The 25,993-nt window shown below is 44.6% G+C and overlaps 1 protein-coding gene across 2 annotated transcripts in view; it reads left to right on the top strand.

Moving 5' to 3' along the window:
• Positions 1-5,419: 5,419 nt before the first annotated feature.
• The window catches only part of CRCP (CGRP receptor component), a 44,996-nt gene continuing 24,422 nt past the window's right edge, over positions 5,420-25,993 (top strand). Inside the window, exons 1-2 of one of the 2 annotated variants that reach the window (XM_030932787.1) lie at positions 5,420-5,672; positions 24,578-24,614. In XM_030932787.1, coding sequence (XP_030788647.1) covers positions 5,452-5,672; positions 24,578-24,614 — 258 coding nt within the window. In that variant the 5' untranslated portion in view covers positions 5,420-5,451. The remainder of the gene's footprint in view (positions 5,673-24,577; positions 24,615-25,993) is intronic. The other variant, XM_030932788.1, reaches the window with a different exon arrangement.

Here is a 25,993-nt window from a genome sequence, read left to right as displayed (position 1 = left end):
AGCCACCGCACCCGGCCAGGTATTTCTTTTTTTTTGAGACGGAGTCTCGCTCTGTGGCCCAGGCTGGAGTGTAGTGGCACCATCTCAGCTCACTGCAACCTCCGCCTCCCGGGTTCAAGTGCTTCTCCTGCCTCAGCCTCCCGAGTAGCTGGGATTACAGGCGCCCACCACCATGCCTGGCTAATTTTTGTACTTTTAGTAGAGATGGGGTTTCGCCATGTTGGCCAGGCTGGTCTCAAATTCCTGACCTCAAGTGATCCACCCGCCTCAGCCTCCCAAAGCGCTGGGATTATACGCGTGAGCCACCGCACCTGGCCGCCTTCGGGTATTTCTTTATAGAAGTGTGAAAACGGAGTAATCAGAAGTCCTACATGGATCTCACTGGGTTAAAATCAAGGTGTTGGTAGGGCTGCAGTCTTCTTTTTTTTTTTTTTTTTTTTTGAGTCCGAGTCTCGCTCTGTCACCCAGCCTGGAGTGCAGTGGCATGATGTTGGCTCACTGCAACGTACCCCTCCCAGGTTCAAGCGATTCTCCTACCTCAGCCTCCCAAGTTGCTGGGATTACAGGTGCCCGCCACCACACCCAGCTAATTTTTTTTAAATTTTTAGTAGAGACAGGGTTTCACCATGTTGGCTAGGCTGGTCTTGACCCCTTGATCTCAAGTGATCCACCTGCCTTGGCCTCCCAAAGTGATGGGATTACAGGTGTGAGCCACCGCACCCAGCCAGGCTGCAGTTCTTTCTGAAAGCTTCAAAGGAGAATCTGTTTTCTTGCCTTTTTCAGCCTCTAGAGGTTCCCTACATTCCTTGGCTTATGGCTCCTTCCTCCGTTTTCAAAGGCAGGAACATTGCATCTCTCAGACCATTCTTCCCTAGCCACACCTCCCTTGGGCTCTGACATCAGTGGAGAATGATTCTATGCTTTTAATGACCCATGTGATTACGTTGATACCATATACAAAATCCAGGATAATCTTTTCTTTTCATCCCAAGGTCCATACCCTTAATTGTCATGGTGATCAGCGACTGTCCAGGGCCAGAGGTGCAGACAGTAAAAAGAATTTTTACTCAGCTCACTGCAACCTCCGCTTCCCGGGCTCAAGTGGTTCTCCAACCTCAGTCTCCTGAGTAGCTGGGATTACAGGCGCCTGCCACCATGCCTGGCTAATTTTTGTATTTTCAGTAGAGATGAGGTTTCACCATGTTGGCCAGGCTGGTCTTGAACTCTTGGACTCAAATGATCCACCTGCCTTGGCCTCCCAAAAAGCTGGGATGACAGGCATGAGCCACCATGCTCGGCCTAGTGGGTACCATTTGAACACCCAGCTAACTCGCCACTCTAAGTCACACCTGAGCCATTTTATCATGGGGGCTGTCAGAGGCACTGCTCTTTTCCACTGAAGCCTGTACCCAATCCCTAGACCTTGTGTGCTTTTCCCCTCACCCACTTCAAAGGCCTGTGGCTTTGGGACGCGTCTCCACCTCATTAGTCATTCCCTCCTCTGCCCCATCCCGTCGAAACACAATAAAAACGCATTGTAGTTATTTATGTCCAGAGTTGGTTCCCCAACTAGGCTGTCAGCTAGCCAGTGCAGAGGGTGTGTATTAGTCACATTTGTATCATCAGCCCCCAATGGGCCATGGCTACATGTTTGTTGAGTGAGTAACACAAGGAGCATCTTTAGCATTTCTTTGTGGGATCCAGTCTCCTCAATGAAGGTACGGGGAATTTTCCACACTAACCAGGTCAGCTGGGTCTGGGTGGCATTTTATGTACTTTTTTTGTTGTTATTTTGTGATAGAGTCTCGCTGTTTCGCCCAGGCTGGAGTGCAGTGGCGTGATCTGCAACTTCCTCCTCCCAGTTTCAGGCGATTCTCCTGCCTCAGCCTCCTGAGTAGCTGTGATTACAGGCGCGAACCATCACGCTGTTTAATTTCTATTGTTTTGGTAAAGATGATGTTTCGTCATGTCGCCCAGGCTGGTCTCAGACTGGGCTTAAGCGATCCACCTGCCTTCATCTTCCAAAGTGCTGGGTTTATAGGTGTGGGCCACCATGCTTAGCCAGTAAAAAATGTTTAACAGCTTTATTAATATAGGATTCATATGCCATACAATTTGCCATTTAAAGTGTACAACTCAATGTTTTCAGTATATTCACAGGGTTGTGCAACCACCATCACCATCTATAATACTTTTAGATGATTTTTGTTTCCCAAAGAGAAACTCCCTACTTATTACCAGTCACTTCCCATCCCTGCCCCCAACCTAGCCTTTTGTCTGTATCCATAGATTGGCCTCTTCTTGCACATTCCATATAAAGTGAATCATACAATATGTATTCTTTTTTGGGGGGGAGGGGACAGAGTCTCACTCTGTCACCCAGGCTGGAGTGCAGTGGCGCGATCTCCGCTCATTGCAAGCTCCACCTCCTGGGTTCGTGCCATTCTTCTGCCTCAGCCTCCCAAGTAGCTGGGACCACAGGCACCCGCCACCGTGTCCAGCTAATTTTTTTTTTTTTTTGTATTTTTAGTAGAGACAGGGTTTCACCGTGTTAGCTAGGATGGTCTTGATCTCCTGACCTCATGATCCGCCTGCCTGGGCCTCCCAAAGTGCTGGGATTACAGGCGTGAGCCACCGTGCCTGGCCTTATGTTTTGAGAAGCAGTCTCACTCTGTCACCTAGGCTGGAGTGCAGTGGCGTGATCTTGGCTCACCGCAACCTCCATCTCCTGGGTTCAAGCAATTTTCCTGCCTCAGCCTCCTGAGTAGCTGGGATTAGAGCTGCCCGCCACCACGCCTGGTGATTTTTGTATTTTTAGTAGAGACGGGGTTTCACCATGTTGGCCAGACTGGTCTGGAACTCCTGACCTCAGATGATCCGCCCACCTCGGCCTCCCAAAGTGCTGAGATTACAGGCATGAGCCACCCAGGCAGGTGATATGTATTATTTTGTGTCTGGCTTCTTTCACTTATTAATAGCATCATGTTTTGGGAGGTTATCCATCTCACAGCATTTATCTATCTATTTATATATTTTTTTGCAACAAGGTCTCTCACTCTGTAGGCTGGAGTGCAGTGGTGTGATCATAGCTCCCTGCAGCCTCGACCTGTCGGCTCAAGCGATTCTCCCACTTCAGCCTCCCCAGTAGCTGGGACTACAGGTGCTCACCACCACACACCTGGCTAAGTTTTCGTAGATGGGGGTCTGGTTATGTTGTCCAGGCTGGTCTGGAACTCCTGGTCTCAAGAAATCCTCCTGCCTCCGCTTCCCAAAGTGTTGGGACCAAGCCTGGCCTCCCTTTTATTTTTATTTTTGGAATGCAGTCTTGCCCTGTCGCCCAGGCTGGAGTGCAGTGGCACGATCTCGCTCACTGCAAGTTCCACCTCCTGGCTTCACGTCATTCTCCTGCCTCAGCCTCCCGAGTAGCTGGTACTACAGGCGCCCCCCCACCACACCCAGCCAATTTTGTTTTGTATTGTTAGTAGAGATGGGGTTTCACCGTGTTAGCCAGGACGGTCTCAATCTCCTAACCTTGTGGTTTGCCTGCCTCAGCCTCCCAAAGTGCTGGGATTACAGGCGTGAGCCACTGCACCCGGCGGGCCTCCTTTTAGGTAGTTTTCCATTGTACAAATGTAGCACATTTTATTCATCCACTCATCAGTCTCTAGTTAATGCATCCCTAGTATTTGTTCAGATTGACTGGGGTTCAATACCCACTGGACAAGTTCCTAGAGGAGTGACTTTTGGTAAATCATAATTTCTCCAAGTCTGCCTCAGTTTCTTCAATTATAAAATGTCAGTAATACTGGAATCTACTTCATAGAGAGTCATGGTTGTATTGCCACAGTAATTAATAAAGTGCCAGGCACTTTATAAGGATTATTTAACACACTTATTATTTACCAAGTAGGCAACAGAGGCTATTGCGGTGGCTCACACCTGTAATTCCAGCACTTTGGGAGGTGGAGGTGGGAGGATCACTTGAGGCCAGGAGTTCAAGACCAGCCTGGACAACATACTGAGACTCCCATCTCCACAAAAAAAATTTTAAAATTTTCTAGCTGACCCTTTGGACAATAAAGAATTTTATTTTAGAAAATTAGTCAGGTGGCCAGATGCGGTGGCTCACGCCTGTAATACCAACACTTTGGGAGGCTGATGTGGGTGGATCACAAGGTCAGGAGTTCAAGACCAGCCTGGCCAAGATGGTGAAACTCCGTCTCTACTAAAAAATACAAAAATTAGCTGGGCATTATGGCGGCGCCTGTAATCCTAGCTACTCGGGAGGCTGAGGCAGGGAATTGCTTGAACCCGGGAGGCAGAGGTTGCAATGAGCCAAGACTGCACTCCAGCCTGGGCAACAGAGTGAGACTCATCTCAAAAAAAAAAAAAAAAAAAATTAACCAGGTGTAGTGGAGCGCACCTGTGGCCCCAGCTACTCTGGCAGGCTGAGATGGGAGGATTGTTTGAGCCCAGGAGTTCAAGGCTGCAGTGAGCTCTGACTGCACCAGTGCATTCCAGCCTGGGCGACAGAGGAAGACCCTGCCTCTTAAAAAAAAAAAAAAAAAAAAAAAAAAAAAAAAAAAAACTTCAATGTTTCTGGCAGCCCAGATGCCACCAGCCTCACTACTCTCTGAGGGGTGGGATTTTAACATGCAAAGGCCCACTAACCCGATCACATCTCGCAACTTGAGCTGATTAATACTATACTTTGTTAAAACCTGGACCACGAAAACAGAGATAGGCCGGTGAGGTGGCTCACGCCTGTAATCCCAACACTTTGGGAGGCCGAGGCGGGTGGATCACGAGTTCAGGAGTTCAAGACTAGTCTGGCCAAGATGGTGAAACCCCGTCTCTACTAAAAAATATAAAAATTAGCTAGGCATTATGGCGGGCGCCAGTAATCCCAGCTACTCGGGAGGCTGAGGCAGGGAATTGCTTGAACACCGGAGGCAGAGGTTGCAGTGAGCCGAGATCGCGCCACTGCACTGCAGCCTGAGCGACAGAGCGAGACTCTGTCTCAAAAAAGAAACGACAGAGCGAGGCTGTTTCAAAAAAAAAAAAAAGAGGCTGGGAGCGGTGGCTCACACCTGTAATCCCAGCACTTTGGGAGGCCAAGGCAAGCGGATCACGAGGTCAGGAAATCGAGACCATCCTGGCTAACACGGTGAAACCCCGTCTCTACTAAAAATACAAAAAATTAGCCGGGCTTGGTGGCAAGCGCCTGTAGTCCCACCTACTTGGGAGGCTGAGGCAGGAGGAGAATCGCTTGAACCCAGGAGGCGAAGGTTCCAATGAATCGAGATCGCGCCACTGCACTCCAGCCTGGGCGACAGAGCGAGACTCTGTCTCAAAAAAAAAAAAAAAAAAGAAAACATAAAAAAAGAAAAGAAAACACGAGATAATCCTGTCCGCAAACGCTTAGCCGTCTTACGGCGGCCTGGTGAAAGGATGCAGGAACACTCCCCGACCCGCGCCCCCGAGAAAGGCGAACGCGCAGCGCGAGGTTCCGGGTCCGCCAAGCTCCCGGCATGCAGCGCTGCAATCCCGGCGAGCACCTTGGCGCGCGGAGCTGGCACCTTGGCGCGGTCGGCGGCGGCGGGGACAGCTGTGAAGTGTGAGGTTCCTGGTCTGCTGGCAGCTGGGGTGACGAGGCGGGACGTCATGGAAGTGTAAGTCTCCTCGGGTGCGTCCCTTTTCGGCCGAGGAGCCCAACGGTTTGACCGCTGAGAGCCGAGATCCGTGGGAACTGGGCGACCCTCGTACGGAAGTGAAGACAGGGGGCCGGCCCTGTCCGGGAGGGCCGCGGGGTGGGGACGGGGACGAATGGGACTCGCGCTTTGCACCTTCGAACCTTCGCTTCCCCTCCTCACCCTGTGTCTGGGGTGCGCGGCCGAACACCTCCGGGTCTGGTTGCCTTTCAGTGTGCCCCCTCCTTCTCTCATTCATTTACTAGCGTTTTTGGGTCACAGTGCAGGGGTGGAGCCCAGCCTAGTATCCGAGCCAGGACTTAGAAGGCTATAAAGGCCTGAGTCTGTCCGCCCTGAAAGTACCTGGAGGAAAGATGAATCAGGGCCGGGTAGAGCTCTGCTTGCAGCACTGGGCCCCTGGGGAGCTCTCACTCGGAAGAGCTGCTCTCAGAGTTGGATGGGAGCAGTCAACACTGTGAGGGAAGGGGCTGGTTTTTGTGGGGAGAAGGGAAGGATGTGAGCCAGGACTGGGACCGGAGAAACAGCACAGGGTGTGTGGGTGTGTACAAGGCGAGGGTAAAAGATTTTCTGACAATTTAACTCCACGTGGTCTTTTCCATGCTTGCTCGTTGCACCTCGTGCAAATGGAAGTTTTTGCATCTACTCCGAATGTGGGCTTTATATGGTTGATATTAACTTGTAGGTATTTACCTATCTTGTGTTCTCTGTGCACTGATTATTTGATTCAGTTTCCTTTATGTTCTTTTGCCTCATGTTTAATGGTTATATGTACGATGGCATTTCAGATTTTTACATTCTTAATTGTTTTTTCTTAAGAAACAGGGTCTTGCTCTGTCCCCCAGGTGGGAGTGCAATGGTGTAATCATGGTTCACTGCAGCCTCACCTTCCCGACTCAAGCAATCCTGCTTCAGCCCCTCCAGTAGCTGGGACTACAGGCCCACACCATCACTCACGGCTAATTTTTTTAAAAGGTTTTGTAGATACAGGATCTCACTACAGCCCAGGCTGGTCTCCAGCTCCTAAGCTCAAGTGATCCTCCTGCCTTGTACTCCCAAAGTGCTGGGATTGCAGGCGTGAGCCACCTCACCTGGTCCCTTCCCATTTTTTTTTTTTTTTAACTTAACATATGTCTGTGTAACTGAAATGAAAGGCTCATGAAACGATAATGTATGGAGTACACTCTCATATTGTCTATTTTTATTAAGATGAATGGGGCCAAGCGTGGTGGCTCATATCAGTAATACCAGCACTTTGGGAAGCTTAGGCAGGAGGATCACTTGAGCCTGGGAGGTGGAGACCAGCCTGGGCAACATACGGAGACCCTGTCTCTACAAAAAATTAAAAAGCTAGTTGGGTGTGGTAGTGCATGCCTGTAGTCTCAGCTACTTACGAGGCAGAGATGGGAGGATCGCTTGAGATCAGGAGGCTACAGTGAGCTGAGATGGAGCCACTGCACTCCTGACAGAGTGACAGAGCAATGCTCTGTCTAAAACAAAACAAAATATAACAAAAAAGGTTGACCCACTGAATTAATTTTGTGACCCACTGAATTAATTTTGCAACCCACTGATCGGATTTCATCTGCAACCTGAAAAACTATTCATATAATTTACTCTAGTCCAAGCCATCATTACTAATTTTTCCCTCTTTACTAGAGCATTTCCTGTGAGCATACAACCCTGCTTTAATGTATTCATCTTAGAAAATCCCCTGTCCCCACATACATGTCCACCTCTTACTCCATTTCTGCTTCCCATCCCAACAAAACTTCTTGAAAGTGCTGATTAGCCCCTCATTCTCTCAACCATTCTGTTGGGCTTTCATCCTCACTGGTGTATAGAAATGACTGCTAAGATTACCTGATCCAGCAGGGCGCAGTGGCTCACGCCAGTAATCCCAGCACTTTAGGAGGCCAAGGTGGGTGAATCGCCTGAGGTCAGGAGTTTGAGACCAACCTGGCCAACATGGCAAAACCTTGTCTCTACTAAAAATACAAAAATTAGCCAGGTGTGGTTGTGGGTGCCTGTAATCCCGGCTACTCAGGAGGCTGAGGCAGGAGAATCACTTGAACTCAGGAGGCAGAGGTTACAGTGAACCAGATTGTGCCACTGCGCTCCAGCCTGGGTGACAGAGCAAGATTGCATCTCCAAAAAAAAAAAAAACAAAAAACCTGATCCCTCCATCCCTCCATCTTGTCAAATCCAGAGGTTGCTTTTCTGGCCTCAACTTTTTTGATCTCTCAGCAGTGGTTAATACAGAAACTCTAGAAACTTTCCTTTCTTCGTGACATATGTTCCTTTGTGATATTTCCTCCTACATCAAAGACTACTTCACAGTGTCCTTCCCTGGGTCCCGTTCCTCCCTTGCTTGATGTCTAAGTGTTGAGGTATCTTAGGACTCAGTCCTGGGACCCTTTCTCTCCACGCTCTGTCATTTAACCCATCTGTGTGCTGATGGTTCCCAAAGGTGTGTTCTAGCCTCTTCTCATCATCTATGCAATTGCATAGATGAAAAATCTAGCCCTCTCTCCTCACTCCGTAAATCCAATCCGTCAGTGGTCCCGTTGTCTCCACCCTAGAATGTATTTTGAATGCAGTTACTTTTCACCATCTCCACTGTTAGCTTTGTAGTCCATCACCTCTGGGCTGGATTAAGCAATAGCCTTTGAGTGTTCACTCTTCCCCAGCCTCCATTCTGTTCTCCACATGGCAACTGGAATGATCTTAAGTAATGACTGGAACATGTCACCCCCTGGGTAAAACCCTTCATTGACTTTCCATTGCACTTAGAGGAAATCTCCATCCCTTACCAGGACCTGCAAGACCCTGTAAAACCTCACCTACTCCCCAGCCTGACCACTTGCCACTCTCCCAACCTCCGAGACACACACTTTCCACTGACACACACTTTCCACTGACAGGTATTTCCTTCTCCTCTAACCTTCTAGGACACTTCCTGAGGACCATTGCATTGCGATACCCTCTGTCTGGTATACTTTCCTCCTTGCTCTCGCCCTGTTCTCTTCTTTTTATTGTATTTTTTAAGTTTGTTTTTGAGATGGAGTCTCGCTCTGTCACCCAGGCTGGAGTACAATGGCGCAGTGTCGGCTCACTGCAACCTGTGCCACCAGGATTCAAGATTCTCGTGCCTCGGCCTACCAAGTAGCTGGGATTACAGGCGTTGCCACCATGCCCAGCTAATTTATGTATTTTTAGTAGAGACAGGGTTTCCATGTTGGCCAGACTGGTCCAGACTGGTCTTGAATTCCTGACCTCAGGTGATCTACCTACCTCAGCCTCTCAGAGTGTTGGGATTACAGACGTGAGCCACCACACCTGGCCACCTGTTCTCTTCTTGAAGGTTGTGTCCCTTTTCAAAGTTGCCTTTCCTCTTCAGTAAGTCTAACATAAGTTCTTTTTGTCTTTCACATCGCCTTGATTTACTTTCCCTTAGATAATTACAAGTTGCAATGATAAATGTATGTTTACTTGTTTGGAGGGTGGGGACCAGTGTATGTTCACCTAGTGCTTAGCATTGCATCTGACACACAGTAGGCATTCAGCAAATACTTGTTCAATAAAGTAATATAACAATACTTTATTAACTTCATAAATATAGTCATCGCTCAGTGTCTTTGGGGGATTGGTTCTGGGACCCCTTGCGTATACCAAAATTCACAGATGCTCAAGTCCCTTATGTAAAATGGTGTGGTATTTGCATATAACCTATGCACATTCTCCCATATACTTTAAATCGTCTCTAGATTACTTAAATTGTGATTTCATGACACATAATACCAGTTTTTGTCCATGGTTCCTGGCTCACAACTGCCATAGTCCTTGTTACTTCCTGAGTGACTAAAACAGTAAGCATAACTTTTGTTAAAATACTTGTCCTTTGTCCCTGGTTCCTGAAGCAGGCCTTGGAACAGCTTCAGAGCAGTAAAGGTGAAAGACAGTCTTGTTAGAATGTTGGGATGCTCTGACCAGGCACGGTGGTTCATGCCTATAATCCTAGCACTTTGGGAGGCTGAGACAGGCAGATCATGAGTCAGGAGATCACGACCATCCTGACTAACACAGTGAAACCCCGTCTCTACTAAAAATACAAAAAATTAGCCGGGCATGGTGGCGGGCGCCTGTAGTCCCAGCTACTTGGGTGGCTGAGGCAGGAGAATGGCGGGAACCCAGGAGGCGGAGCTTGCAGTGAGCCGAGATAGTGCCACTGCACTCCAGACTGGGTGACAGAGCGAGATTCTGTCTCAAAAAAAAAAAAAAAAAAGAATGTTGGGGCGCTGTAGGCCTCAGAAAACAGAAGCTCCGTCTGTCTCTTGCTCTCTAATCATCCGCTGCCTTTCTGTCTTAGAGCTGGCCATAAAGAAAATCTCTGACCTATCTTGTCTGACTGTTTCAGAGGGGATCCTGCTCCTTACCTGGGAGGAAGGAATACTGCACAGAGAGGCCAAGGAGAATCTGGATGGGCCTTGCTGGGTTTCTGCACTTAGTCTGCTAGTATTAGATCACACTCTTTATCCAATCAGTTACTGTGAGGTTGGCCATGCTTCAGTCATCTCTCTCCAATGAAATCTCTACAAAGCGCCCAAGAGAACTTCTAGATAGCCTAATAGGTAGATGTTTCTGGAGGGTGGTACGCCTGGGAAGGGCATAGAGCTCTGCGTCCCCTCTCCATCCCTCACCCTGTGCACCACTTCATCTGTTTCCTTGGTAATATCCTTTATAATAAACCAGTTAAACCTAAGTAAGTGTTTTGTGAGCCATTCTAGCAAATTAATGAAACCCGAAAAGGAGGTCCTGGGAACTGCAGCTTGAAGCCCATTATTGAGAAGTTCTGGAGGCCCTAACTTGTGTGACTGGTGTCTGAAGTAGGGGTAGTCTTCTGGGACTGAGCCCGCAGCCTGTGGAATCTGACACTGTTTCCGGGTAGTTAGTGTCCGGATTGAATTGGACGGGAAGATACCCAGCTGGTGTTGGCTGCAGAGTTGATGGCCTGCTTATTGGTAGAGAGAAATCCCCACGCATCTGGTCACAGAAGTCTTCTGTATAGATTGTTGTCGGGTGAGAGCAGAGGAAAAACTGTTTGATTCTCAACCAACTTGTCATACCTGATGCAATGTAAAGGCTGTGTAAATAGTTACTGTACTGTGTTGTTTAGGGAATAATGACAAAAACAGTCTGTCCATGTTCAGTACAGAGGCAGCCATCCTAGGCCTAACTACATAGTACATGTCAGCAACAATGTAGCATTTTCTTAAAATTTTTTTTTGCATGTTTTTCATTTGAGGTTGGTTGAATCTAAGGATGTGGAACCTGAGGCTAAGGAGGACCGACTGTATAGGAATTCATTAGCTAGCATCCTAGTTGCTAGGCGTGTATATTTGCTGACTTTCCTAAGTGAAATGGTTTGAATCAAGGAGTTTTTGTTCTTGTAACAGCCTGTCCACTTCTGCCAAGTAGTCAGTGACTTCCGGTGACCAATCTAGAATTTTGCCCCCAGTAATTCATGGGAAAATGAGGTTTCCTGATATAGACGTGTGGTTTAGGAGTGGCAGGGCCCTGGAGTGGAAAGGTCTAGAAGCCTAACTTCTGGATATAGACGTGTGGTTTGGGAGTAGAAGGGCCCTGGAGTGGAAAGGTCTAGAAGCCTAACTTCTGGTCCTTACCTGGTCTTCAACAGGAGGCGTGGCCTTTGGAAGTCTGCTCCTTGGGATCTTTAGCAGAACCTTGAGTTGCAGATACAGTTGACCCTTGAACAACATGAGCTTGAACTTCATGGATCTCCTTATACGCAGACGTTAAAAAATAAATGCAGTTGGCCCTCCTTATCTGCAGGTTCCACATCTGCAACCCAATGCAGAGAATGAAAATACGGTATTTGAGGGTTGAGAATATACCGCGTATGTGGAGAGCTGACTTCCTAGCTGCTGGTTCTGCAGGGCTCTCTGGGAGACAAGCATGTTTGGATTGTGGTGTATGTGGGGGTCCTGGGATCAATCTCCAATGAATACCAGGGGATGACTGTGTATTGTACCTCATCAGACACTCCCAGAACCTGAAGTGAGGAGGCACAGTGAACAACTCCCCTAAGTTTTTGCTACTTTAAAAATTCTTATTGAGTAAATACCTACTAAGTAAATAGTATATAATAATAATAATAATACCAATAATAATAATGATACCTGCAATTTCTTCCTTTTTTTGAAACAGAGTTTCGCTCTTGTCACCCAGGCTGGAGTGCAATGGCGCAATCTCGGCTAACTGCAACCTCCGCCTCCCGGGTTCAAGCAATTCTCCTGCCTCAGCCTCCTGAGTAACTGCCTGGGTAATTTTTGTATTTTTAGTAGAGATGGGGTTTCATCATGTTGGCCAGGCTGGTCTTGAACTCCTGACCTCAGGTGATCCACCCGCCTCTGCCTCCCAAAGTGCTGGGATTACAGGTATGAGCCACCATGCCCGGCCCAGAAATTTATTAAAGGGGAGGAATATTTATCCTTTATTTGATTGACAATTTAAAAATAAAAACTTCTTGACCATTACTTGGAAATGTATTTTCCTCAAGTAAAAGGTTACAGTTTTTTTTTTTTTTTTAAATTATACTTTAAGTTCTAGGGTACATGTGCATAACGTGCAGGTTTGTTACATATGTATACTTGTGCCATGTTGGTGTGCTGCACCCATCAACTCGTCAGCACCCATCAATTAGTCATTTAGATCAGGTATAACTCCCAATGCAATCCCTCCCCCCTCCTCCCTCCCCATGATAGGCCCCGATGTGTGATGTTCCCGTTCCCGAGTCCAAGTGATGTCATTGTTCATTTCCCACCTATGAGTGAGAACATGCGGTGTTTGGTTTTCTGTTCTTGTGATAGTTTGCTAAGAATGATGGTTTCCAGCTGCATCCATGTCCCTACAAAGGATGCAAACTCATCCTTTTTTATGGCTGCATAATATTCCATGGTGTATATGTGCCACATTTTCTTAATCCAGTCTGTCACAGATGGACATTTGGGTTGATTCCAAGTCTTTGCTATTGTGAATAGTGCTGCAATAAACATACGTGTGCATGTGTCTTTATAGCAGCATGATTTATAATCCTTTGGGTATATACCCAGTAGTGGGATGGCTGGGTCATATGGTACATCTAGTTCTAGATCCTTGAGGAATCGCCATACTGTTTTCCATAATGGTTGAACTAGTTTATAATCCCACCAACAGTGTAAAAGTGTTCGTATTTCTCCACATCCTCTCCAGCACCTGTTGTTTCCTGACTTTTTAATGATTGCCATTCTAACTGGTGTGAGATGGTATCTCATTGTGGTTTTCATTTGCATTTCTCTGATGGCGAGTGATGATGAGCATTTTTTCATGTGTCTGTTGACTGTATGAATGTCTTCTTTTGAGAAATGTCTGTTCATATCCTTTGCCCACTTTTTGATGGGGTTGTTTGTTTTTTTCTTGTAAATTTGTTTGAGTTCTTTGTAGGTTCTGGATATTAGCCCTTTGTCAGATGAGTAGATTGCAAAAATTTTCTCCCATTCTGTAGGTTGCCTGTTCACTCTGATGGTAGTTTCTTTTGCTGTGCAGAAGCTCTTTAGTTTAATTAGATCCCATTTGTCAATTTTGGCTTTTGCTGCCGTTGCTTTTGGTGTTTTAGACATGAAGTCCTTCCCGTGCCTATGTCCTGAATGGTACTACCTAGGTTTTCTTCTAGGGTTTTTATGGTATTAGGTCTAACATTTAAGTCTCTAATCCATCTTGAATTAATTTTCGTATAAGGAGTAAGGAAAGGATCCAGTTTCAGCTTTCTACTTATGGCTAGCCAATTTTCCCAGCACCATTTATTAAATAGGGAATCCTTTCCCCATTTCTTGTTTCTCTCAGGTTTGTCAAAGATCAGATGGCTGTAGATGTGTGGTATTATTTCTGAGGACTCTGTTCTGTTCCATTGGTCTATATCTCTGTTTTGGTACCAGTACCATGCTGTTTTGGTTACTGTAGCCTTGTAGTATAGTTTGAAGTCAAGTAGCGTGATGCCTCCAGCTTTGTTCTTTTGACTTAGGATTGTCTTGGCAATGCGGGCTCTTTTTTGGTTCCATATGAACTTTAAAGCAGTTTTTTCCAATTCTGTGAAGAAACTCATTGGTAGCTTGATGGGGATGGCACTGAATCTATAAATAACCTTGGGCAGTATGGCCATTTTCACGATATTGATTCTTCCCATCCATGAGCATGGTATGTTCTTCCATTTGTTAGTGTCCTCTTTTATTTCACTGAGCAGTGGTTTGTAGTTCTCCTTGAAGAGGTCCTTTACATCCCTTGTAAGTTGGCGTCCTAGGTATTTTATTCTCTTTGAAGCAATTGTGAATGGAAGTTCATTCATGATTTGGCTCTCTGTTTGTCTGTTACTGGTGTATAAGAATGCTTGTGATTTTTGAACATTAATTTTGTATCCTGAGACTTTGCTGATGTTTCTTATCAGCTTAAGGAGATTTTGGGCTGAGACAATGGGGTTTTCTAAATATACAATCATGTCATCTCCAAACAGGGACAATTTGACTTCTTCTTTTCCTAACTGGATACCCTTGATTTCTTTCTCTTGCCTGATTGCCCTAGCCAGAACTTCCAACACTATGTTGAATAGGAGTGGTGAGAGAGGGCATCCCTGTCTTGTGCCAGTTTTCAAAGGGAATTTTTCCAGTTTTTGCCCATTCAGTATGATATTGGCTGTGGGTTTGTCATAAATAGCTCTTATTATTTTGAGGTATGTTCCATCAATACCGAATTTATTGAGTGTTTTTAGCATGAAGGGCTGTTGAATTTTGTCAAAAGCCTTTTCTGCATCTATTGAGATAATCATGTGGTTCTTGACTTTGGTTCTGTTTATATGCTGGATTACGTTTATTGATTTGCGAATGTTGAACCAGCCTTGCATCCCAGGGATGAAGCCCACTTGATCATGGTGGATAAGCTTTTTGATGTGCTGCTGAATCCGGTTTGCCAGTATTTTATTGAGGATTTTTGCATCGATGTTCATCAGGGATATTGGTCTTAAATTTTCTATTTTTGTTATGTCTCTGCCAGGCTTTGGTATCCGGATGATGTTGGCCTCATAAAATGAGTTAGGGAAGATTCCCTCTTTTTCTTTTTCTTTTTTTTTTTTTTTTTTTTTTTGAGAGGGAGTCTTGCTCTGTCACCCAGGCTGGAGTGCAGTGGCCGGATATCTCAGCTCACTGCAAGCTCCGCCTCCCGGGTTTACGCCATTCTCCTGCCTCAGCCTCCCGAGTAGCTGGGACTACAGGCGCCCGCCATCTCGCCCGGCTAGTTTTTTGTATGGGGTTTCACCGTGTTAGCCAGGATGGTCTCGATCTCCTGACCTCGTGATCCACCCGTCTCGGCCTCCCAAAGTGCTGGGATTACAGGCTTGAGCCACCGCGCCCGGCGGATTCCCTCTTTTTCTATTGATTGGAATAGTCTCAGAAGGAATGGTACCAGCTCCTCCTTGTACCTCTGGTAGAATTCAGCTGTGAATCCATCTGGTCCTGGAGTTTTTTTGGTTGGTAGGCTATTAATAATTGCCTCAATTTCAGAGCCTGCTATTGGTCTATTCAGCGATTCAACTTCTTCCTGGTTTAGTCTTGGAAGAGTGTAAGTGTCCAGGAAATTATCCCTTTCTTCTAGATTTTCTAGTTGATTTGCGTAGAGGTGTTTATAGTATTCTCTGATGGTAGTTTGTATTTCTGTGGGGTCGGTGGTGATATCCCCTTTATCATTTTTTATTGCGTCTATTTGATTCTTCTCTCTTTTCTTCTTTATTAGTTTTGCTAGCGGTCTGTCAATTTTGTTGATTTTTTCAAAAAACCAACTCCTGGATTCATTGATTTTTTTGGAGGGTTTTTTTGTGTCTCTATCTCCTTCAGTTCTGCTCTGATCTTAGTTATTTCTTGCCTTCTGCTAGCTTTTGAATGTGTTTGCTCTTCTCCAGTTCTTTTAATTGTGATGTTAGAGTGTCAATTTTAGATCTTTCCAGCTTTCTCTTGTGGGCATTTAGTGCTATAAATTTCCCTCTACACACTGCTTTAAATGTGTCCCAGAGATTCTGGTATGTTGTATCTTTGTTCTCATTGGTTTCAAAGAACATCTTTATTTCTGCCTTCATTTCGTTATGTACCCAGTAGTCATTCAGGAGCAGGTTGTTCAGTTTCCATGTAGTTGAGCGGTTTTGATTGAGTTTCTTAGTCCTGAGTTCTAGTTTGATTGCACTGTGGTCTGAGAGACAGTTTGTTATAATTTCTGTTCTTTTACATTTGCTAAGGAGTGCTTTACTTCCAATTATGTGGTCAATTTTGGAATAAGTGCGATGTGGTGCTGAGAAGAATGTATATTCTGTTGATTTGGGGTGGAGAGTTCTATAGATGTCTATTAGGTCCACTTGGTGCAGAGATGAGTTCAATTCCTGGATATCCTTGTTAACTTTCTGTCTCGTTGATCTGTCTAATGTTGACAGTGGAGTGTTGAAGTCTCCCATTATTATTGTATAGGAGTCTAAGTCTCTTTGTAAGTCTCTAAGGACTTGCTTTATGAATCTGGGTGCTCCTGTATTGGGTGCATATATATTTAGGATAGTTAGCTCTTCCTGTTGAATTGATCCCTTTACCATTATGTAATGGCCTTCTTTGTCTCTTTTGATCTTTGATGGTTTAAAGTCTATTTTATCAGAGACTAGGATTGCAACCCCTGCTTTTTTTTTGTTCTCCATTTGCTTGGTAGATCTTCCTCCATCCCTTTATTTTGAGCCTATGTATGACTCTGCATGTGAGATGGGTCTCCTGAATACAGCAGACTGATGGGTCTTGACTCTTTATCCAGTTTGCCAGTCTGTGTCTTTTCATTGGAGCATTTAGTCCATTTACATTTAAGGTTAATATTGTTATGTGTGAACTTGATCCTGCCATTATGATATTAACTGGTTATTTTGCTCGTTAGTTGATGCAGTTTCTTCCTAGCCTTGATGGTCTTTACATTTTGGCATGTTTTTGCAATGGCTGGTACCGGTTGTTCCTTTCCATGTTTAGGGCTTCCTTCAGGGTCTCTTGTAAGGCAGGCCTGGTGGTGACAAAATCTCTAAGCATTTGCTTATCTGTAAAGGATTTTATTTCTCCTTCACTTCTGAAACGTAGTTTGGCTGGATATGAAATTCTGGGTTTAAAATTATTTTCTTTAAAAATGTTGAATATTGGCCCCCACTCTCTTCTGGCTTGTAGAGTTCCTGCCGAGAGATCTGCTGTTAGTCTGATGGGCTTCCCTTTGTGGGTAACCCGACCTTTCTCTCTGGCTGCCCTTAAGATTTTTTCCTTCATTTCAACTTTGGTGAATCTGGCAATTATGTGTCTTGGAGTTGCTCTTCTGGAGGAGTATCTTTGTGGTGTTCTCTGTATTTCCTGAATTTGAATGTTGGCCTGCCCTACTAGGTTGGGGAAGTTCTCCTGGATGATATCCTGAAGAGTGTTTTCCAACTTGGTTCCATTTTCCCCCTCACTTTCAGGCACCCCAATCAGACGTAGATTTGGTCTTTTTACATAATCCCATACTTCTTGCAGGCTTTGTTCATTTCTTTTTCTTCTTTTTTCTTTTGGTTTCTCTTCTCGCTTCATTTCATTCATTTGATCCTCAATTGCTGATACTCTTTCTTCCAGTTGATCGAGTCGGTTATTGAAGCTTGTGGATTTGTCACGTATTTCTCGTGTCATGGTTTTCATCTCTGTCATTTCATTTATGACCTTCTCTGCATTAATTATTCTAGCTATCAATTCTTCCACTCTTTTTTCAAGATTTTTAGTTTCTTTGTGCTGGGTACGTAATTCCTCCTTTAGCTCTGAGAAGTTTGATGGACTGAAGCCTTCCTCTCTCATCTCGTCAAAGTCATTCTCTGACCAGCTTTGATCCGTTGCTGGCGATGAGCTGCGCTCCTTTGCAGGGGGAGATGCGCTCTTATTTTTTGAATTTCCAGCTTTTCTGCCCTGCTTCTTCCCCATCTTTGTGGGTTTATCTGCCTCTTGTCTTTGATGATGGTGACGTACTGATGGGGTTTTGGTATAGGTGTTCTTCCTGTTTGATAGTTTTCCTTCTAATAGTCAGGACCCTCAGCTGTAGGTCTGTTGGAGATTGCTTGAGGTCCACTCCAGACCCTGTTTGCCTGGGTATCAGCAGCAGAGGTTGCAGAAGATAGAATATTGCTGAACAGCGAGTTTACCTGTCTGATTCTTCCTTTGGAAGCTTCCTCTCAGGGGTGTACTCCACGCTGTGAGGTGTGGGGTGTCAGACTGCCCCTAGTGGGGGGATGTCTCCCAGTTAGGCTACTCAGGGGTCAGTGACCCACTTGAGCAGGCAGTCTGTCCGTTCTCAGATCTCAACCTCCGTGTTGGGAGATCCACTGCTCTCTTCAAAGCTGTCAAGAGTCGTTTGCGTCTGCACAGGTTTCTGCTGCTTTTTTTGTTGTTGTTGTTTAGCTCTGCCCTGTCCCCAGAGGTGGAGTCTACAGAGACAGGCAGGTTTCCTTGAGCTGCTGTGAGCTCCACCTAGTTCAAGCTTCCCAGTGGGTTTGTTTACCTACTTAAGCCTCAGCAATGGCGGGCGCCCCTCCCCCAGCCTTGCTGCTGCCTTGCGGTTAGATCACAGACTGCTGTGCTAGCAATGAGGGAGGCTCTGTGGCCGTGGGACCCTCCCGGCCAGGTGTGGGTATAATCTCCTGGTGTGCCCGTTTGCTTAAAGCGCAGTATTGGGGTGGGAATTACCCGATTTTTCAGGTGTTGTGTGTCTCAGTTCCCCTGGCTAGGAAAAGGGATTCCCTTCCCCCTTGCGCTTCCCAGGTGAGGCAATGCCTCGCCCTGCTTCAGCTCTCGCTGGTCAGGCTGCAGCAGCTGACCAGCACCAATTGTCCGGCACTCCCTAGTGAGATGACCCCAGTACCTCAGTTGAAAATGCAGAAATCACCGGTCTTCTGTGTCGCTCGCGCTGGGAGTTGGAGACTGGAGCTGTTCCTATTCGGCCATCTTGCTCCGCCCCCTCTTTTTTTTTTTAATGTGGAGGTTCGCTCTGTCACCTAGGCTGGAGTGCATGGTGCGATCTCAGCTCACTGCAACCTCCACCTCCTGGGTTCAAGCGATTCTCCTGCCTCAGCCTCCTGACTAGCTGGGACTACAGGCATGTGCCACCATGCAAAATATTTATATAGCAAAGTTAGCTATTTCTGTATATAAGGTATTTGCTGTTTGGCTTTGTCTATAAATGATCATTGATATGCTGGAAAGATTTGTGTCCACTCTTTTATTCTTGAACGTAATATGTATAATTAGCAAATTGGACACTATCCTCTGTACCATTTTTTTGAGGTAAGTATCAGGATTTCTTTCCTTTCACAGCCGGAAATACTGATATTTACAAAAGGTAGGTAATAGGTACTATAACAACCCAGTAACAGGACTGGAAAGAGGATACTTATGTGCTAGATCCCAAGAGAATGCTACAGGTTAATTTGTTCATTGATTTCAGAAGCTGCCCAGTTTGCTTGTACCAGAGTTTAGTTTTTCAGAGCATGACTTGATAGCATAGGTTGGGCATAGGAGAATTTGAGCAATTCTTTTAATCATTGCCTGCATAAGAATTAACTGTGTGGCAATTAATAGGAACTGTTTGGCCGGGCTCGGTGGCTCACGCCTGTAATCCCAACACTTTGGGAGGCCCACGCGGGCGGATCATGAGGTCAGGAGACAGAGATCATCCTGGCTAACACAGTGAAACCCCGTCTCTACTAAAAATACAAAAAATTAGCCAGGTGTGGTGGCGGGCGCCTGTAGTCCCAGCTACTCTGGAGGCTGAGGCAGGAGAATGGTGTGAACCGGTGAGGTGGAGCTTGCAGTGAGCCAAGATCGTGCCACTGCACTCCAGCCTGGGCAACAGAGTGGGACTCTGTCTCAAAATAAATAAATAAATAAATAAATAAATAAATAAATAAATAAATGGCACTGTTTGCATGGGCCATTTGTGTATGTGTTTGCTTCTAAGGAAAGTTCACTGAGAGATCATTTTGTTCTGTTTATTTGGAATTCAGTTTCCCCAACTAGTTGTTTACATCCATTTAATTGACTCACCATTTTAAGCAAATTTTACAAGTTAAGTGTCAAATAGAACATCAGCTTCAGTCATCTAATTCATTACTTGAGGAAATTAAGTAACTGCCTGCCTGTGGTATAGATTTAGACAGTTGTTTTTGTTTTGTTTTTTTTACTCAAGCATTGCCATGTTAATTTGCCAGGGCTGATTTTAGAAAGCACCACACAGTGGGTGGCTTCGACTGCAAAAGCTTATTTTCTGACAGTTCTGGAGACTGGAAGTCGAAGATCAAGGTGTAGCAGGTTTGGTTTCTTTTGAGGCCTCTTGCCTTAGCTTGCAGACTGCATACTTCTTGCTGTGTTCTCACATGGTCTCTCTGTGAGCACAAGTCCCTAAACTTTTTTCTAGACAGTCTTTAAAATGCATTTGGAGTATTTGCTTTAAACACATGTAAATAAAATGAGTACTATTTTAAGTCCTACAGGAGAATATGAAGTTTTTGTATAGGTAAGCAGTTTCTGGAAGTCTGATTGCATGTGAATATATTACATAATACTGAAGTGTTAGCTGTAGAGCAGACAGTTCTGCTTTGTAGAGATCAACAGCTTGTACATTTATAATTGCTAGATGTGTCTATTAAGTTCTAGTACCTCTAAAAAACTTTTAGAGGCCCAGTGTGGTGGCTCACACCTGTAATCCCAGTACTTTGGGAGGCCAAGGCGGTCAGATTACCCGAGGTCGGGAGTTTGAGACCAGCCTGACTAACATGGAGAAACCCTGTCTCTATTAAAAATACAGAATTAGCCGGGTGTGGTGGCTCATGCCTGTAATACCAGCTACTTGAGAGGCTGAGGCAGGAGAATTGCTTGAACCCGGAAAGTGGAGGTTGCAGCAAGCTGAGATCATGCCATTGCACTCCAGCCTGGGCAACAAGAGCGAAACTCTGTCTCAAAAAAAAAAAAAAAAAAAAAAAAACCTTTGGGGGGAAATGTATTTTACATCCTCAATTATAAGTTACAGTATTTTTTTTTAATCTTATGGCATTCTTTATTTTAGTTTTACATTTTCATTTTTTTATTATTTTTTATTTTTATTGAGACAGAGTCTTGCTCTGTCGCCCAGGCTGGAGTTCAGTGGCACAGTCTTGGCTCACTGCAAGCTCCTCCTCCTGGGTTCACGTCATTCTCCTGCCTCAGCCTCCCGAGTAGCTGGGACTACAGGTGCCCGCCACCACGCCTGGCTAATTTTTTGTATTTTTAGTAGAGACGGGGTTTCACCGTGTTAGCCAGGATGATGTGGATCTCCTGACCTCGTGATCCGCCCACCTCATCCTCCCAAAGTGCTGGGATTACAGGCGTGAGCCACTGCATCTGGCCATAGTTTTACATTTTCATATTCCTTAACTTCTTAGCATGAAAAATTTTAAACCTATGAAACAGCTGCAAAAAGAGTGCCACAAATACTTGTATACTCGTTACCTAGAGTCACCACTTGTTAACATTTTGATTCGGATATTTGCTGCCTTTTTCGTTTTCTCTTTTCTTTTTTTCTTTTCCCTCCCTCCCTCTTTCCCTCCCTACCTCCTTCCCTCGCTTCCTTCCTTTCTTTCTTCCTTTCTTTTTTTTGATTAGAGACACTTGAGCCCAGGCTGGATCTAAACTCCAGGCTGAAGCTTCCTCCTGTCTCAGCCTCCGGAGTAGCTGGGATGACAGGTGTGAGCCACCATGCCTGGCATTCCTTTATTTCTTTTGCACAGGCATGAGCTTTCTCTCCATACACAGGTGCACACACTTACTTAAGTGAACCGTTAGAGAGTTGTAGATATCAGATCATTTCACCCCTTCTTGAAAAAACAGGGCATTCTGTGTAGCTCTAATTGCCTTATCACACTCAGGAAACTTAGCACTAATTTATCTACTATTACTAAGACAAACAATGTAAACTCATATTTCTTCAGTTGTCCTAATAGTGTTCTTTTTCCTCCCAATTCAGGATCCACTGAAGGACTGCACATTGCATTTAGTTGTCATGTTTCTTTAATTTTCTTTCCTCTGGAAATTTCCTTAGCTTCTTTTTGTGACATTGGCATTCTGACAGATGACATTGATATTTGAAGAGTCTGAATCTAACCCAGTTGTTTTGAAGACTGTTCTTCAGTTTGGAATTCTGACTGTATCCCCATGGATAGATTTGAATGAAACATCTTGGGGCTGGATTACTCTGAGGGATGTGTGTTTCTCATGCGTCACATCATTGGTGCTGTGAAATTGGATAACTTGATTAAGTTGATGTCTGTCTGGTTTCACCGTATCCTGTTGCCAACAATCTGTCATTTAGTGGTGGTTACAGTCACTTCTCAAGAATAAAAACTGCCTTTAAAAAAATTTCCCATACATACAGCTCGTTTAGGACTTCATAAAAGGTAGATAAGGTACCTCTTAACATTTTATTAAATAAAGAAAGGCCTGGCATCCATGGGCATTTATACTGTGAGTATTTGGCTGGGTTTAAAAAAAAATTTATCTTCCTGATAAAAATCAATGGATAAATCAGCTTCTGTCAGCCAGAGTCTGCAAAATGCAGTACCTGTGTAAACATCGATTGTTCTCTTGATCCCAAAACACAGATTCATTAAAACTTATGTGAAAGAGAGTTTTCCTCCTTTATATTTGTTCTAGAAGAGGCAGAGGCTGTTCTTTGGATTCTTGCATTACAATATTGACTTGTTCAGTGGGGTAGTAACTTGGAATGCCCAAGGACAAATTTCCCAGGGTGTGGAATATTCTGAGTGACAGAGAAGGGGCCGTGATTTGGAAATGAAGGATCCATTGGCCCCGAAGAGAAATAACATTCATATTTTTTTCTCCAGTCAAGTATTCCAAGAAGAGATGTCTTAATGCTTCATATTGTGTAGAGCACAGGGAGTTATAACTCAATTTCAAGCAAAGATAAGAGGAAGACAGTGGGCTGATTTCCTGATTAAGTAGGCAAAGATGACATGTGGTTTCACTTGTCATTTTCAATTTTAAATGAACTGCATCACATGCACTAATTATGCATTGTCCTTCCTGTGTTAGGTTCCTTTCAAATATGATACTCTGTGACTTGAGTGTGTTTGTGGTCATTTGGGCAAAGCAGCACTTTTGTGAAATCGTAGCTTGAATCACTGGTAGCATTTGGATCACAGGTAGCACAGAGCTGATTTGATTATAGTGCTGACATCACTGTGCTGATGACCTAAGGCCTAGGTCGAGCCCTGTGTGAATCCCTGTTGGTTTTGCTTTATTTATTGGCTGGGAAATCACCTCTCTGTTTGGCCCGTGCTTTTGAAATCTTGGGTCACCATTTGCATCATCTCGTTGCACTCCTGGTTTAAGAAAATATAGGTGTCTCTGTTGCACATTATGTCAAGTGCAGACCCCTCTACCTGATTTTTCAGGATTCTGCATTATGAATTTCCATTCATCCAGTCCAGTCTCATTTCCCACAATTCCATAGTTACCTTCCACTTTGTTTAGACTTCTTACTGTGTGATCTTGAGCAAGTTATTTAATTTCTGAACCTTGGCTTCCTCTCCATAGAGTAGGGATCATACGAATAGCTCCTACGTCAGAGGGGTTTTAATGAGAATTAGCTGAGATAATATCTTTTAAAAATAATAGTCTTCCATTATGGAAATGTTAATACAAGTACCAAGAACTATTCTAAACTTTTAAAATTTGTTGTCTCACTTCATCATAACAGTTTGATGAGGTAGGAGGAGCTGGTGGTAATGGTAGTTGCACAGGTAGTGGTAATGATAACGTTGGTGCTTATTGAGCACTTATTATGTTCCAGGTACTTTACATGTTTCCAGTGAACCCTGTGAACAGTCTTACAAGGCCGATACTATAATTGCCATTTCATAGATAGGAAATTTAAACATAATGAAATTAAGTAACTTGCCCAGATTCACATAGCCAAAGAATTCAGGAGCTGGATTTAGAATCCAGGCCATACTTTTAGATACTAGTTTCATCCCATTTTTATTTTAGAAGGAAAACTTAGGGAGTAATTAACTTAACTAAAATTCTCACAGCACATAAATGGCAGAGCTAGAATATGAACCGAAATCCGATTTCAAAACTATGCTCTTTGTCATACTCCACTGCCTCCAGACTGCTGAAGCAGTGCTTTCTGTTGTGCTATTGTAGGGTGGATCGACTGTGATTTAATATATGTAACATCGTTGTGTTTCTTCACTCAGGAAAGATGGCATATTGCCTGGATTAACTCTTACACAGGGAACCAGGCTTTTGGCCGCTGCTTGCCACCCTGACTCTGCCTATGGAGTTGATGTAGGTGGTGAACACCCTTGGAGCACGGTGGATATTTGGCAGGATACTTGACCATGGCTGGAATTCCCAGTGATGTCATTAGTGTTAAGTGGCCCATTTCTGTTGATTCAGCAGGAGGACGTGGCTAACCCAGGATGTCAGTAGCTGATGGGAGGCAGATAGTAATGGGGAGAGGACATGGCTGTGTGATGGGACAGCACTTTGATCCCAAGTCTGCTCTGAAATTGCCCACAGCTAGCTAAACCATGTTGGACTTAAGACATTTCTCAGTTTCAATTTTAGGTTGTAGGCCCTAAATTCAAAAAGTGGACTACTACATCTTGACAGGAATTCTTTTACAGAATTTGATACCCAGAAAGGGGTGTGAGCGCAGACTAATGATAGCTTACTTTTCTTTTTCAGGAAGGATGCCAATTCTGCACTTCTCAGTAACTACGAGGTAAATTGAACTGTTACATTTTCCTCTCTGATAGTTTGCCCTTTGCTCCTGAGATTGTTAAATTCATTTTGGTTAGAAATGACTGAATTCAGGCTGGGCGCATTGGCTCATGCTTGTAATCCAGTACTTTGGGAGGCTGAGGCAGGTGGATCACTTGAGGTCAGGAATTCAACACCAGCCTGGCCAACATGGTGAAACCTAGTCTCTACTAAAAATGCAGAAATTAGCTGGGTGTGGTGGCACGTGCCTGTAGTCCCAGCTACTTGGTATCCCAGCTGAGGCAAGAGGATCACTTGAACCCAGGAGGCAGGGTAGTTGCACAGGTAGTTGCAATGAGCCGAGATGCACCACTGCGCTCCAGCCTGGGCAATAGAGCAAGGCTCCTTCTAAAAAAAAAGAAAAAGGAAAAAGAAATGACTGAATTTATTTGGATTTTCCACTTTAAAACAAGACATATGGCACCATCTGGTGGACCTTGGAATAGTGTAAGCTTGATACATTATACATAGTACTTCAGGGAAGCTGGGAAGACTCTAATTTAGAGGTGGCACCCTTCTTTAAATCTCAAAGATTCTAGATCATCATTTGGGATGTAGTCATAGTATAGAAGCTATGTCTAATATCTAAAAGTATTTTAAGGCTGTTTCTGTCTGCAAAATTTCCCATTACATTTTTTATGCTTTTTCCTAATTATCACCCTTGATATATTTATATATTTATAATGCTTTTATACATTGCAAATAGTCTTATGGGTATTAATATCCTCATTTTGAAAGTGAGTTTAGGCTGAGCGCGGTGCCTCACGCCCGTAATCCCAGCACTTTGGGAAGCCAAGGCAGGAGGATCACGAGGTCAGAAAATCAAAACCATCCTGGCCAACATGGTGAAACCCCGTCCCTACTTAAAAAAAATAAATAAATAAAAGTGCCTTTAGTTGACTCACCTTTCTGAATAGTAGAAATTAAGAAATGTAGAATTTTTTGGGCTTAGGGTGGGATTGCTGGAGAAAGGAAAAGAAGGAAAAAGGTTGGTAAGAGAGGAGATATTCCAGCATTTTTGCCTCCTATTTGGCACTAGCAAAACCATCTGATAGGCTCGCTCCAGGTGTAGAAAGAACCATTTCTACCTTGACCGTGAATTTTCCATGTGCCAGAGTCTAAACTCAGGAAGACTCAGAGGAGGTCTAGAAGGTAGTAGGTTAAGTGTGGTGGCTCACGCCTGTAATCTCAGCACTTTGGAAGGCCAAAGAGAGAGGATTACTTGAGGCTATGAGTTAGAGATCAGCCTGGGAAACATAGCAAGACCCCCATCTTTTTCTTTTTTTCTTTTTTTTTTTTGAGATGGAATCTCGCTCTGTCGCCCAGGCTGGGTGCAGTGGC

The sequence above is a fragment of the Rhinopithecus roxellana genome, chromosome 6, assembly GCF_007565055.1.
Source record: "Rhinopithecus roxellana isolate Shanxi Qingling chromosome 6, ASM756505v1, whole genome shotgun sequence".
Taxonomy (NCBI): domain Eukaryota; kingdom Metazoa; phylum Chordata; class Mammalia; order Primates; family Cercopithecidae; genus Rhinopithecus; species Rhinopithecus roxellana.
Note: the sequence above shows the minus strand (reverse complement) of the source record. Positions and strands in the feature narration are given on the sequence as shown.